This window comes from Canis lupus, chromosome 29 (assembly GCF_048164855.1).
Source record: "Canis lupus baileyi chromosome 29, mCanLup2.hap1, whole genome shotgun sequence".
In the NCBI taxonomy this organism is placed as follows: Eukaryota; Metazoa; Chordata; class Mammalia; order Carnivora; family Canidae; genus Canis; species Canis lupus.
The window spans coordinates 6,142,297-6,157,184 of record NC_132866.1 but is presented as its reverse complement, the minus strand read 5'-3'; the positions used below and the strand labels follow the sequence as shown (position 1 = coordinate 6,157,184).

Sequence of the window (14,888 nt, the reverse complement as noted above, 5' to 3'; positions counted from 1 at the left end):
TTAAAACTGCCTTGCAGTAATAGTAAATCGATCCCTAGCGCACAGATGACGAAACCGCCTCTGAGAGGCTAGTCCTACAGCCAAGGTCTCAGAGCTGGTAAATGTGGCGTGGGCTTGTGTAATGGGAATCGTGGCCTCTTTCGGCCCTGCCTCACTCCCCTCTCAATAGCTGGAAGGCTCACTATCAGTGAAGAATCTCAAAAATAACAATTGAAAGCATAAGAAACACATGTATGGTGTTTGAACAGAGACCAGCTAGAGGTGGCTGGGACTGGTTAAGTCTAATTGAAATGTGAATCAATAGGAAAGGGAAGGAATTTCTAGGTGTCAAGATGAACTAGAAGTCCTGAGAGTTACCTAAATTGAAATCCTAGCTCCCTAGAGAGAACTAGGAGTCAGCTACAGTCAGCTAGGAGAATATTCAGTAAAGCCAACTTCTCATGTCATTAGCCTGGAATTGTTTGATGTCAAAGAGACACGAATACTAGGAAACACTGGAGGTAAGAATGGCCCATCTGAATCTCCTGTGAGGACCTGGGAGACCTTCAGGAAGGAAAGGAGGTGTCATTCCTTTAGAGTCAGGTGGAATATTAAGGACCACCAGCTCCTCAGGCTAATGGTGGTTGCCTCTATTCTTTTGGACCTGACCCATAACATTTTATTTTTATTTTTTAATTTTTTTATTGGAGTTCAATTTGTCAACATTTAGCATAATACCCAGTGCTCATCCTGCCAAGTGCCCCCCTCAGTGCCCATCACCCAGTCACCCCAAACCCCTGCCCACTTCCCCTTCCACTACCCCTTGTTCGTTTCCCAGAGTTAGGAGTGTCTCCTGTTTTGTCATCCTCTCTGATATTTTCACTCCTTTTCTCTCCTTTCCCTTTATTCCCTTTCACTAATTTTTATTTTCCCCAAATGAATGAGACCATATAATGTTTGTCCTTTTCCGATTGACTTATTTCACTCAGCATAATACCCTCCAGGTCCATCCATGTTGAAGCAAATGGTGGGTATTTGTCGTTTCTAATGGCTGAGGAATATTCCATCGTATACATAGACCACAGCTTCTTTATCCATCATCTGTCGATGGACACCGAGGCTTTTTCCATAGTTTGGCTATTGTGGACGTTGCTGCTATAAACATCGGGGTGCAGGTGTCCCGGCGTTTCATTGCATCTGTATCTTTGGGGTAAATCCCCAACAGTGCAATTGCTGGGTCATAGGGCAGCTCTATTTTTAACTCTTTGAGGAACCTTCACACAGTTTTCCAGAGTGGCTGCACCAGGTCACATTCCCACCAACAATGCAAGAGGGTTTCCCTTTCTCCACATTCTCTCCAACATTTGTTGTTTTCTGTCTTATTAATTTTAGCCATTCTCACTGGTGTGAGGTGGTATCTCATTGTGGTTTTGATTTGTATTTCCCTGATGGCCAGTGATGCGGAGTATGTTCTCATGTGCTTGTTGGCCAGGTCTGTGTCTTCCTCTGTGAAATTTTAGAAGGGATCAGTTCTTTGAGGAACACAAAGGCTATGAAGTGGGTCAAAGGTTGTGCAAACCCAGCTGACCCTCACTGACCTTTGCCAGTGGAGGTTGTCTGATTCTGCTGGGGCTCTGTACGTTCACTTCCCTTCTCCTTCTGTGACCCTGGGGTACACCTTCTGCCCACAGCTGCTGCAAAATCCTTACCCTGTGTGTGTGATGAAAAATGCTCTGAGGTTGACCATAAGCCTGTAAATGAAATTTTCCACTGAATTTGACTATTTTCTAGTTTCTTCTTTCTGATGGACTCTTTAACTGCTCCCAAATCTCCTTGACTTTTGTAATTTAATTCTTTCTGGAATGCCTGGTCCCGGTTCCTTGCTTCACCACACAGCGGGTGTATGACCTTTTTGTTTCTGCTCGTACTGCTTCTGGAATTTTAAGTTATTGTGACTTTTCATGATGACTAGAGTTTAGATTTTTGCAACCCCTCCAGTCAATGGTGGTTCCTTCCAGCTCAGAGGATACTGGACCAGGTCTCAAAGTATGGGGGAAGAATACAGGTGCAGGCAATAACTGCTGCCTCTTGCACATAACAGTGTTTTTTTTTATTTTTTTAATTTATTTTTTATTGGTATTCAATTTACTAACATACAGAATAACCCCCAGTGCCCGTCACCCATTCACTCCCACTCCCCGCCCTCCTCCCCTTCTACCACCCCTAGTTCGTTTCCCAGAGTTAGCAGTCTTTACGTTCTGTCTCTCTTTCTAATATTTCCCACACATTTCTTCTCCCTTCCCTTATATTCCCTTTCACTATTATTTATATTCCCCAAATGAATGAGAACATATAATGTTTGTCCTTCTCCGATTGACTTACTTCACTCAGCATAATACCCTCCAGTTCCATCCACGTTGAAGCAAATGGTGGGTATTTGTCATTTCTAATAGCTGAGTAATATTCCATTGCATACATAAACCACATCTTCTTTATCCATCATCTTTCGATGGACACCGAGGCTCCTTCCACAGTTTGGCTATTGTGGACATTGCTGCTGTAAACATCGGGGTGCAGGTGTCCCGGCGTTTCATTGCATCTGTATCTTTGGGGTAAATCCCCAACAGTGCAATTGCTGGGTCATAGGGCAGGACTATTTTTAACTCTTTGAGGAACCTCCACACAGTTTTCCAGAGCGGCTGCACCAGATCACATTCCCACCAACAGTGCAGGAGGGTTCCCTTTTCTCCGCATCCTCTCCAACATTTATGGTTTCCTGCCTTGTTAATTTGCCCCATTCTCACTGGTGTGAGGTGGTATCTCATTGTGGTTTTGATTTGTATTTCCCTGATGGCAAGTGATGCAGAGCATTTTCTCATATGCATGTTGGCCATGTCTATGTCTTCCTCTGTGAGATTTCTCTTCATGTCTTTTGCCCATTTCATGATTGGATTGTTTGTTTCTTTGGTGTTGAGTTTAATAAGTTCTTTATAGATCTTGGAAACTAGCCCTTTATCTGATACGTCATTTGCAAATATCTTCTCCCATTCTGTAGGTTGTCTTTGAGTTTTGGTGACTGTATCCTTTGCTGTGCAAAAGCTTCTTATCTTGATGAAGTCCCAATAGTTCATTTTTGCTTTTGTTTCTTTTGCCTTCGTGGATGTATCTTGCAAGAAGTTACTGTGGCCAAGTTAAAAAAGGGTGTTGCCTGTGTTCTCCTCTAGGATTTTGATGGAATCTTGTCTCACATTTAGATCTTTCATCCATTTTGAGTTTATCTTTGTGTCTGGTGCAAGAGAGTGGTCTAGTTTCATTCTTCTGCATGTGGATGTCCAATTTTCCCAGCACCATTTATTGAAGAGACTGTCTTTCTTCCAGTGGATAGTCTTTCCTCCTTTATCGAATATTAGTTGACCATAAAGTTCAGGGTCCACTTCTGGGTTCTCTATTCTGTTCCATTGATCTATGTGTCTGTTTTTGTGCCAGTACCACATTGTCTTGATGATCACAGCTTTGTAGTACAACCTGAAATCTGGCATTGTGATGCCCCCAGATATGGTTTTCTTTTTTAAAATTCCCTTGGCTATTTGGGGTCTTTTCTGATTCCACACAAATCTTAAAATAATTTGTTCTAACTCTCTGAAGAAAGTCCATGGTATTTTGATAGGGATTGCATTAAATGTGTATATTGCCCTGGGTAACATTGACATTTTCACAATATTAATTCTGCCAATCCATGAGCATGGAATATTTTTCCATCTCTTTGTGTCTTCCTCAATTTCTTTCAGAAGTGTTCTATAGTTTTGAGGGTATAGATCCTTTACCTCTTTGGTTAGGTTTATTCCTAGGTATCTTATGCTTTTGGGTGCAATTGTAAATGGGATTGACTCCTTAATTTCTCTTTCTTCAGTCTCATTGTTAGTGTATAGAAATGCCACTGATTTCTGGGCATTGATTTTGTATCCTGCCATGCTACCGAATTGCTGTATGAGTTCTAGCAATCTTGGGGTGGAGACTTTTGGGTTTTCTATGTAGAGTATCATGTCATCGGCGAAGAGGGAGAGTTTGACTTCTTCTTTGCCAATTTGAATGCCTTTAATGTCTTTTTGTTGTCTGATTGCTGAGGCTAGGACTTCCAGTACTATGTTGAATAGCAGTGGTGAGAGTGGACATCCCTGTCTTGTTCCTGATCTTAGGGGAAAGGCTCCCAGTGCTTCCCCATTGAGAATGATATTTGCTGTGGGCTTTTCGTAGATGGCTTTTAAGATGTTGAGGAATGTTCCCTCTATCCCTACACTCTGAAGAGTTTTGATCAGGAATGGATGCTGTATTTTGTCAAATGCTTTCTCTGCATCTAATGAGAGGATCATATGGTTCTTGGTTTTTCTCTTGCTGATATGATGAATCACATTGATTGTTTTACAGGTGTTGAACCAGCCTTGTGTCCCAGGGATAAATCCTACTTGATCATGGTGAATAATTTTCTTAATGTATTGTTGGATCCTATTGGCCAGTATCTTGTTGAGAATTTTTGCATCCATGTTCATCAGGGATATTGGTCTGTAATTCTCCTTTTTGGTGGGATCTTTGTCTGGTTTTGGAATTAAGGTGATGCTGGCCTCATAGAACGAATTTGGAAGTACTCCATCTCTTTCTGTCTTTCCAAACAACTTTAGGAGAATAGGTATGGTTTCTTCTTTAAACGTTTGATAAAATTCCCCTGGGAAGCCATCTGGCCCTGGACTCTTGTGTCTTGGGAGGTTTTTGATGACTGCTTCAATTTCCTCCCTGGTTATTGGCCTGTTAAGAATTTTAACTCCTGGGGTGCCTGGGTGGCTCAGTAGGTTGAGCGTCACACTCTTGGTTTTGGCTCAGGTCATGACCTCGATGTGGGATCGAACCCTGAGTGAGGCTCTGTGCTCAGCAGGTAGTCTGCTTGAGATTCTTTCCTTCTCCCTCGGTCCCCCACCCCACCAGTCTTCTGCATGTGTGTGTGTGCACTCTTTAAAATAAATAAAATCTTAAAAAAATAGTTTAACTACCCTTACCTTTTTTTTTTTTAAAAGATTTTATTTATTCATAGAGACAGAGAGAGAGAGAGAGAGACAGAGACACAGGCAGAGGGAGAAGCAGGCTCCATGCAGGGAGCCCGACGTGGGACTCGATCCCCGGACACCAGGATCCCGCCCTGGGCTGAATGTGGCGCTAAACCGCTGAGCCACAGGGGCTGCCCGCCCTTACCTTTTTTATATAACAATCATGAAAATCTGTGTAAAAACTTTTCCCACTTTATGGGGGGAAATTTGAGCTAATATTTAGCATCTTCATTCTTTTTTTTTTTTTTTTTTTTTTTAAATTTTTATTTATTTATGATAGTCACAGAGAGAGAGAGAGAGAGAGAGGCAGAGACTCAGGCAGAGGGAGAAGCAGGCTCCATGCACTGGGAGCCCGATGTGGGATTCGATCCCGGGTCTCCAGGATCGCGCCCTGGGCCAAAGGCAGGCGCCAAACCGCTGCGCCACCCAGGGATCCCAGCATCTTCATTCTTATCTGGAAAGTTTATTTAAAAATCTCCAAGGTTACTATTGCATTATTGATCCAAAGGTACAGAATTAGTGAAACTTTGTACGTTCAAAAAAAATTTGTTTCAACTCCCTATGTTTTATCTCATTGCCGAGGGGTGCTGGCAAACATAAAAAGTAATTTGAGGCTTTTGTGAGCAAACAAGATTCAGGATGCAGGAGAAGAAAGCATTAATCATTTGGGTTGTATATTTTTCCTTTTTTTTTTCCTTAATATTTTCTTAGAGCAAGTGTGTGAGCAAGGAAGGTGCAGAGGGAGAGCAAGAATCCCAAGCCGACTCAGCCCTGAGCACAGAGCCCAATGCAGGGCTTGATCCTACAACCCTGAGATCATGACCTGACTGAGCCACCCAAGCACCCCTGTACATTTTGCTTTTTATTTTTCTGGATTTCAGATGCAGACTGAACCTTGAAATCTCTGGCCTCTGTGTCTTTCAGCACTGTGATGGTGCATTAGCTCAGTTGTAAAAGTTAGATGTGACTTTGGGCCTAATGCTTCCTTATGGCCATTTTCATAAATTATCCAGATGAATATGTTGCTCCCTCCTCACAATACACTAGATTTATTTATTAAAATTTTTTAGGGGTACCTGAGGGGCTCAGTTAAGTATCTGCCTTCGGCTCAGGTCATGATCCCAGCATCCTTGGTCTTTGGTCCTGGGATTGAGCCCCAACTTGGACTCCCTGCTCAGCAGGGAAGCTGCTCCCACTCCCTACTCTTATGTGTGCGCATGCTCTCTTTTTCCCCATCTCAAATCTTAATTTTTTAAAATCATTTTATTTTTAAGTAATCTCTACATCCAATGTGGGGCTCAACCCGGAGAGTTGCACCCTCTACTGACTGAGCCAGCCAGGTGTCCCAATACACTAGATTTATTAAGTAAAAAAATTTAGGAAGATTTTTTGTTTTTTTGGCTCTTTTTTCCCCCTGAAAATGTTTTCTTGGATTAAAAACAAAACAAAACAAAAACAAAAACAAAAAACTTCCTAATTTTTTCTACCTCCTGAAGTAGTTGATGTATTTAAAAAACCCTGTTTATTTTAAATCAGATTTGAGGGATACTTCTGTCTGCCTACTATTGTTCTTCTGTGCTGCCACATATTAATTTTGGTGGCCATCTAGTTACTTCATTAATAGGAAAATATTTGTGACTGTCTGCTTCCTCTCCCTTGATCTTGGTTGGCTATTCTTAGCCTTTTGTACTTAACTGGTAAGTCAATTCTAAAATTTATATTTCCTATCAGAGAGGGAGACAGAACATGAGAGACTCCTAACTTTGGGAAACAAACAAGGGGTGGTGGAAAGGGAGGTGGGCGGGGGGTGGGGGTGACTGGGTGATGGGCATTGAGGGGGGCACTTGATGGGATGAGCACTGGGTGTTATGCTATATGTTGGCAAATTGGGCTCCAATAAAAAAAAAAAACTTGGGGAGAAGAAAAGAAAAAAGAATTTATATTTCCTACAAATGTTGTTAGGTTTTCCATTGGGATTAAATCAATAGTTCATCCTGGGGAGAACTTTATCGAATATTCCAATCCTTGAGCTTCATTTATCTTCCCACGTCTTATGTCTTGAGTACATCCTAAAATATGATTTTCTCCATTAAGGGCCTACACATTTCATAGATTACTAGATTCATTGCGTTTTCAGTGCTATTGTAACTTATTCAGTTTGTTAAAATGTAATGTTAATTGTTGGGTGTATGACTAGCTAACTTGTTCATTACTTCCATATATATATTTTTGAATTTTCGATATAGGTAACCAAACCTTCTGTAAATAAGTTTGTTTTTCTCCCTTGCCAATTCTTTTGCTTTTTCTTATTTTCCTTATTGTGCTCAGACCTATAGTAAATGTTGACCATAAGTACTGACAGTGGTTATCTTTGTTGTCCTTCCAATTTCAGAGAAAACTTTACGTATCTCATATTGAGAACATTTTTTACTTGTAATAGATCTCCTTTATCAGAATAAAGACATTCCCTTACATTCATAATATGTTTATTTTTAAAAAAGATTTTATTTATTCATGAGAGACACAGAGAGGCAGAGACACAGGCAGAGGGAGAAGCAGGCTCCCTGTGGGGAGCCTGATGCGGGATGTGATCCCAGTGGGATCATGACCTGAGCCAAAGGCAGACCCTCATTGAGCACCCCTGGTACCCCCTAATTTGCTTATTTCTAAAATATGCAATGAGTTTTGAATGTTATCAGACACTTTTTATGCATCTTAGATTATTTTTTTCTCTTTTAATCTGCTCATGGGTTATAATTTTGTGTGCGTGTATTCAAATCAAACATTCCTGGAATAAACAAAACTTACCCTTTTAATATATTGCTGCTGGCTTTGGTTTGCAGATCCATCTGTAGACTTTGTAAATCTGCATACAGTACACCTCGTTCTTTTTGGTGATGTTGATAAATAGTGGTGTAACCACTGCCACGGTGAAGACCCATAACCGTCCATCACTCTAAAAATGCCTGTGCTATCCCTTTGTAGTAACTCTTCCCCCTCTTAGCCCTCGGCAACCACTGATCCACATCCCCCTAGTGATTCCTTTTCCAGAATGTCATTAGCATAATGCACTTGAGATTTATCCATGTGGTCTGTATCAACAGTTCATTCCTTTTTATTTATACTTAGTATTTCATTGTATGAATATAGCATAGTTTATCTGTTCACCATTGGGGGAATGGATTATTTTCACTTATTAGTGCATCATAAAAGAATTCACTATGTATGTTTACATACTGGCTTTTGAACGTAGGTTTTTATTCGAGGAATAGGGTTGCTGGACCACGTTGTCAGTATGTTTGACTTTATATAAGAAACCACCAATTTGTTTTCCAAAGTGGAGGTATCCTTTCAGTTTCTTTAAGAGATAACCGGAGACTTTGAGCTTTCTACATCCTACTGAGTTTGCTGATGTACAGGGGGCACAAAACTTTACCTGACCCATCTTATGACTTCAGCTGGAGCTCTGTAACAAAAAAGACTGATTAATAAGTGAAAAACAATTAACGTGGGTGGGGGTGCATCCCACAGGGGACATAGTGAGAAGTAACTTAGCTTGGTGGCTTAGAATGGTCTGCTTATGTAGCCTCTTCAGCCAAGGGCAGTATGTTGGTAGAGAAATGACAGGAGAAAGTAAGCAATTTTAGGCTTCCAGGGGCAACAAACTGGGAAGGTTTGTATATATACATATATATGTATATACCAGATTCCTCTTGTGCCATCTCTGGGTGGGGAAGTCTTTTTCCAGTAAAAGAATTTACATCCTGCCTTTAGGCATAAGAGAGGGAGGACAAAGCTTCTCCTGTGTTTGCTGCTGCTTAATTGCCTGCAGCTTAAAATAATTTTTATGTGAAAGAGGCATATTTGGAGGCGATATATTCTGGTTTCCTTCAGTAATTTGTCTTTCAAGGGGGCAATCTATTTAATTTGTTGGCTTTCTAGACAAAAGTCATCTTAGTAGAATCCTTTCTTAATCTAAGGTCTGCAGGGGTCTGGAATGGTGCTCCCTATCCTTATTCCTGGTATCAGTGATTTGGGTTTCTCCCTTTTACTTGGTCTGTTGGCCTCGAGCTTTATCAATTTATTTATTTTCAAAGAATCAGTTTTGGATTTTGACTTTTTTATTTTAAATTTTATTGATTTTACTCTATTATACTGGTTTTACTTTATTTACTCTTTTGCTTGACTTGGGTTTATTCTGCTTTTCTCTACTTTAAGCAGATACTTAGGTGATTGACCTGATATCTTTCTGATGTCATAACTTAGTGCTTTGAATTTTCCCTTTGGCGCAAATTTAGATCAATTGATCTGTTCAAAATATTTCCTAGGTGTTCTTGACCCCACACATCATTTAGAAGTACATTAGTTCCACACACTTGGCAATGTTCTAGAAATGTTTGTTGATTTTGGACTTAATTCTGTTATCAGAATTCTGTTCTCTGTACTTGATTTAATTTCAATTCTTTCACATTGCTGGGTTTACTTTTATGACCCAAAATATGGTCTATGTATCCTGCAATATTGATCAGTGTTCCAAGTTTTGACTTTGTCTCAATCTGCTTGTCATTTACTTCTCAGAGTCCTCGAGTCATTGCAGTTTATATTTTATCCGGAGTTTTTTTTTATTGTAATCAGAGAGAATGACTGGCTACAACATGAATACTGCATCTTGGCCAGCACCATAAATTGTCAACACATTCTAAAAATACCTTTTCATCCACATTGAATAGCATTGCCGTATAAATATCTTTTCTTGCAGTTGCTTTTTTTTTCTTTCTTTTTTTTTTTTTTTTTTTTTTTTTTAAGGATTTGAGAGAGTGTATGTGCACTAGCAGTGGGGAGGTGGAGGGGCAGAGGGAGAGAGAGAAGCAGACTCCCCACTGAGTGGGAGCCCTATGCGGGGCTTGATCCCAGGACCCTGAGATCATGACCCAAGCCAAAGGCAGATGCTTAACCAACTGAGCCATCCAGGCGCCCTGCCTTGTTGGGTTTTGGTATTGAGTTTATTTTTATTTTAACCTCATAAAAACGAACTGGGGAGTGTTTCTGCATTTTTTTTGTACTCCAAGAGAGTCTCAGTTTTTTAAAGAATTGTTTATTTTAGAGAGAGATCACAAGTGGGAGGGGCAGAGAGAGAGAGAGAATCTCAAGCAGACTCTGTGCTGAATGCAGAGCTTGACTCAGAGCTCAACCCCAGTGCCTGGATATCATGACCAAGAATTGAACGCTTAACTGACTGCCACCCAGGTGCCTCAAAAAAAATTTTTTTTAACTTGTATATTTCCTGGAACATTTGGTAAAGCCACAGGAGCCTAGAAATTTTAAGGGAAGATTTTGACTACTGATTCAGTGTGTTTAATAGGTAGAAGATGTCTCAGTTTTTCTACTTTTTGAGTCTGTTTTGATGTTTTTTTTTTTTTTCCAGAAAATTGTTATGGTCTATACTTCAAAGTCTATTGGCATAAAGTTAGTAATTGCAAATCATCTTTTCGAAGTCTTCAGGTCTATAATACAATCCTCATTTTGTGCTGTCTGTTAATTTTTGGCTTTTGTCCCTTTTGCTAACTCCTGGTAAAGGCTTGTGAATTTTATTATGCTTTTTGAAGAACTGAGTTTTAGCTTGATTGATTCTATTGTATGTTTCTTTGTATCTTGTTCATTTCTGTTATGTTTTTCCTAATTTATTGACTGATGCTTTGTTCACTGATCTTATTTTTCAGTGTATTACTCTAGTACACAGTAAGACTATAAATTTGCCTTTAAGAATGGATTCAGCTGTACCTCACAGCTTTTGATATGTAGAACTGATGAAGATGAATTTTCCTTGTAATTTTATCTTTGATCTATGGGTTATTCAGAACTATGTGTCCCAGTTTCTAAAATGTGAATTTTCTCATTTTTATCCTTTGTTTCTCACTCTCGGCTTAATTATGTTATTGTTAGAGATTGTGATCTGTATCCCACTTCTTTGAAATTTGTTGCTTGCTTTAACACCTACATATATGGCTAATTTTTTGAAATTGTTTCTCATTTACTTGAGGGGAAGTCTGCTTCTGCAGTTAAGGTATTGTGTTCTATATATGTCCATTGAGTCTTTTTTTGATAATTTGGTTAAAATCTATAATATCCTTTTTTTTTTTTTTACTTTCTCTTTTGCCTGAGAGATGTTAGACAAGTCCACAATCATAGTGGAGTATTTATCTCCTTATATTTTGTCAACTTTTGCTTTCAGTTTTGAGGCTATTTTGGGGCATATGATTTAAAAATGTGTATCTTTGTAAATTGAATTTCTATTAAAATGCTTTCCTCATTTGTGTATGCTCTCAACTGTATGATAGAGCTATAGTAACTGCGGTCATGTTCTGTGTGTATGTGTGTGTTACATGTATATTAATATTCAGCCCTTCTGTATCTTCATATTTTAGTAGGACTCTTGTAAACTGCATGGGATTGGATGAAACAATTTAACAATTTCTAACCAGATCATTTAGTCACTTTGCATTTATTATACATCCTGATGCTTTTGGATTCCCTATATGGTTGTGTGTCTGACATGTATGTATATGTGTTCAATCATTTTATTTCCTATTTTCTACTTGTCCCCACAAACCCCAGCTTTTATGTCCTCTTTGGACTGGTGGGATATTTTGTCGTTTCTAGTCATTTGGAAGTCTTTGTTTATAATCTGTCAGCAGCTATCATACTAAACATGTATATTTAAGTTATGGAAGTCTGAAGTTTACGTACCTTCTAAAGTCTAAAGAACTTTAGAATATTTTAATTGCTTTAACTCTTCTTGAATTATGCTATTCTATATAGTATATCCACATTTATTTCTTCATTTTCATCTCTTTGAGATGATGGTAGATCCACATTCAGATATAAGAAATATGCAAATATACTCTTTACTCAGTTTCTCCTAATGGTAACATCTTTCAAAACTATAATATCACTGGGCTCCCTGCATGGAGACTGTTTCTCTTCCTTCTATGTCCCTGCCTCTCTCTCTGTATTTCTTGTGAATAAAGAAATAAAAGCTTTAAAAAAAGCTAACATCACAACCAGGAAATTGACATTAATGCAATGCACTGATCTTATTCAGATTTTACCAGTTTTATGTGCATGCACATGGGGGTGTATTTTGTTCTATGCTCTCCTGTCATGTATAGGGCTACTAGTCCCCAGATATAGAAGAGTTCCATAAGAGAGACCCTATGTCTTGCCCTTTGTTAGCTACAGACACTTGCTTCTCTCCCTAACCTCTGACAGCCACTAACCTCTACTTTATTTCTATAATTTTGTCATTTCAAGAACATTATATAAATGAAACCATGTAGTAGCTAATCTTTTGAAATTGACTTTTTATTCAGTCTAATTCTCCTGAGATTCATTCAAGTTGTTTTGATATATTTTAATTTTACCATTTTTGTATATTTCTTGGGAAATTACTTTTATTGTTTTACATACTTAATATTTTTTTAGTTTTAGCCACAGATTCACTTTTTTTTTTTCCTGTTCATTTCTTCTTGTATCACGTGGGGTCACTTTCTTCCTGCCTGAAATAGGTCTTTTAGGATTTGGTTTAGTAATGGTCTCCTGGGGCAAACTTCCTAAGTTTCTGTATCTTGTACGCTGTCTTTATTTCATTCTTAAACTATTTTTTAAAGAGATTTTATTTATTCATGAGAGACAGAGAGAGAGAGGCAGACACACAGGTAGAGGGAGAAACAGCCTCCCTGTGGGGGAGCCTGATGTGGGACTCAATCCCGGGACTCTGAGATCATGCCCTGAGCTGAAGGCAGATACCCAATCACTGAGCCACCCAGGTGTCCCTCATTCTCAAACTATTTTTAAAAGGAAATTTTTAATTGGTATATAAGCTACATATAGGCAAGTGTATATAGGTATAAGAAACATACAATTAAGATTAGAAAAGTACAACTGAGTGAATTTTTACATAGTTAATATAAAAGGAACATTACCAGCACCCCCATAAGCCTCATTTATATTACCTTCCCCTCTTTCCTAAAGAAATTTTCCATCCTGACTTTTTACACCGTAGATAAGTTTTGCCCATTTTTGCATTTTATAAATGAAGCTTTTTTTGTCTGTCTTCTTTCCATCAGCATTAGCTATGTGAAACACATTCATGCCCTTGCTCATAGCGATGATTAGTTTGTGTTCATTGTTGCAGAAGTTCTATTTTACTAATATTCCATAATATGATTACTCTGCTGGTAGTAGAAATTCAGTTTCCAAACTGGGTCTCTTGTAAGTAATACTGCTGTGAGCTTTCTTGTGCATCTCTTTTGGTGCACCTGTATATATTTCCTTTGGCTTGTACATGGGAGTGAAAGTGTTGTTTTGTAGAATATGTTTAGGGTTGGCTTTAGGAGATAACTGCTCACTTTTTTTCCACTGGTTATGTCCATTCATATGTCCACAGCTGGTGCATGAATGTACAATTATATCCCATCCTTCCCGATACTTACTATTGTGTCAGCTTTAAATACATTTTAATTTAATCATTCTGTTAGGTGTGTAGTAGTAGCTCATTGAATTTGAATTTCCATGATGCCTGAAGAGGTTGAGCATCTTTTCATATATTTTAATATCAGCCACTTGGATATTCTCTTCGGGGGAAGAGTCTCTTGCTGCATTTTCTCTTGGGTTGTTGGTCTTTTTTAAATTATTGATGTGAGGGAATTCTTAAATCTATTCTAAATTGGAGTCTGTTGGTTAGATTTTCTTAGCGCTTTTTTTGTTCTCAACGGTTTCTTTTGATAATTAGTTCTAATGTAGTCTAATTTATCAATCTTTTCCTTTATGGTTAATGTTTTCAGTATTCTTTTTTAAAAAAGATTTTTATTATTCATGAGAGACAGAAAGAGAGAGGCAAAGACACAGGCAGAGGGAGAAATAGCCTCCATGCAGGGAGCTCAATGTGGGACTCAATCCCAGGTCTCCAGGATTGCACCCTAGGCCGAAGGCAGCACTAAAACATTGAGCCACCCAGGCAGTCCATATTTTCAGTATTCTTTATAAATTTCTTTGGCCTAATCTAAGGTCATGAATATATTGTTATCTTTTAGAAGTTTTTTCATGTTTATATCTATCTGAATTTTTTTAATGTATAGATTTTTTTTTTCATCTGGTTAGTCAATTGACTTAGCACTGTTATATTAAAATGACATCCTTTCTGGGGTACATAGGCTGGCTCAGTAGAGTGCTCTTGATTTTGTGAGTTCAAGCTCCACATTGGGTGTAGAGATTACTTAAAATGACCTCCTTTCCTCACCATTCTGCGAGTCCCCCTTTTTTTTATAAATCAAGCATCACTGAGCAATATGGATGCTTTTCTGGTCTCTTAGCTCTTTACTTGATTTTTCTGTATTTTGTTCTGGGAAGAAAAAGCATAAAATGCAGCCTTTGCTCTGAAAATACTTAGTATCTAATGTAGGAATCTGTTAAGTAGCTTATTTCAACATAATGTGGTGTGGAAGAAAACAATGTTAAAAATGTGCTCATGTTTAAGTTTTCAGATTCACTTTAGTAAAGAAATTCAGTAGGAAGGCTGTTATTGTAACAAAGATATCTTGTGTTTCATTACTTGGATTTTTCTTTATCATTTACCATATGTGAATATATCCCTAAATATACATTGTTTAGTTTTACCTGTTTGACTCTACTATAAAATGACATTTATACCACATGTATTCTGTACTGTTTTTGTTATGGTTTCAATTTAAGCTTTTAAGACCAATTATATTTTAGTGACAGAATTTCTAGCAGTAGGAAAAATTTCATGCCAGG

The 14,888-nt window shown here is 38.4% G+C and overlaps 1 protein-coding gene across 2 annotated transcripts in view; it reads left to right on the top strand.

Annotated features, from left to right (window-relative positions):
• Positions 1 to 1,965: 1,965 nt before the first annotated feature.
• Positions 1,966 to 14,888, top strand: part of FANK1 (fibronectin type III and ankyrin repeat domains 1) — a 78,072-nt gene continuing 65,149 nt past the window's right edge. For both annotated transcript variants that reach the window (XM_072804908.1, XM_072804909.1), the window contains exon 1: positions 1,966 to 2,044. In XM_072804908.1, the coding sequence (XP_072661009.1) occupies positions 1,981 to 2,044 (64 nt within the window). In that variant the 5' untranslated portion in view covers positions 1,966 to 1,980. The remainder of the gene's footprint in view (positions 2,045 to 14,888) is intronic.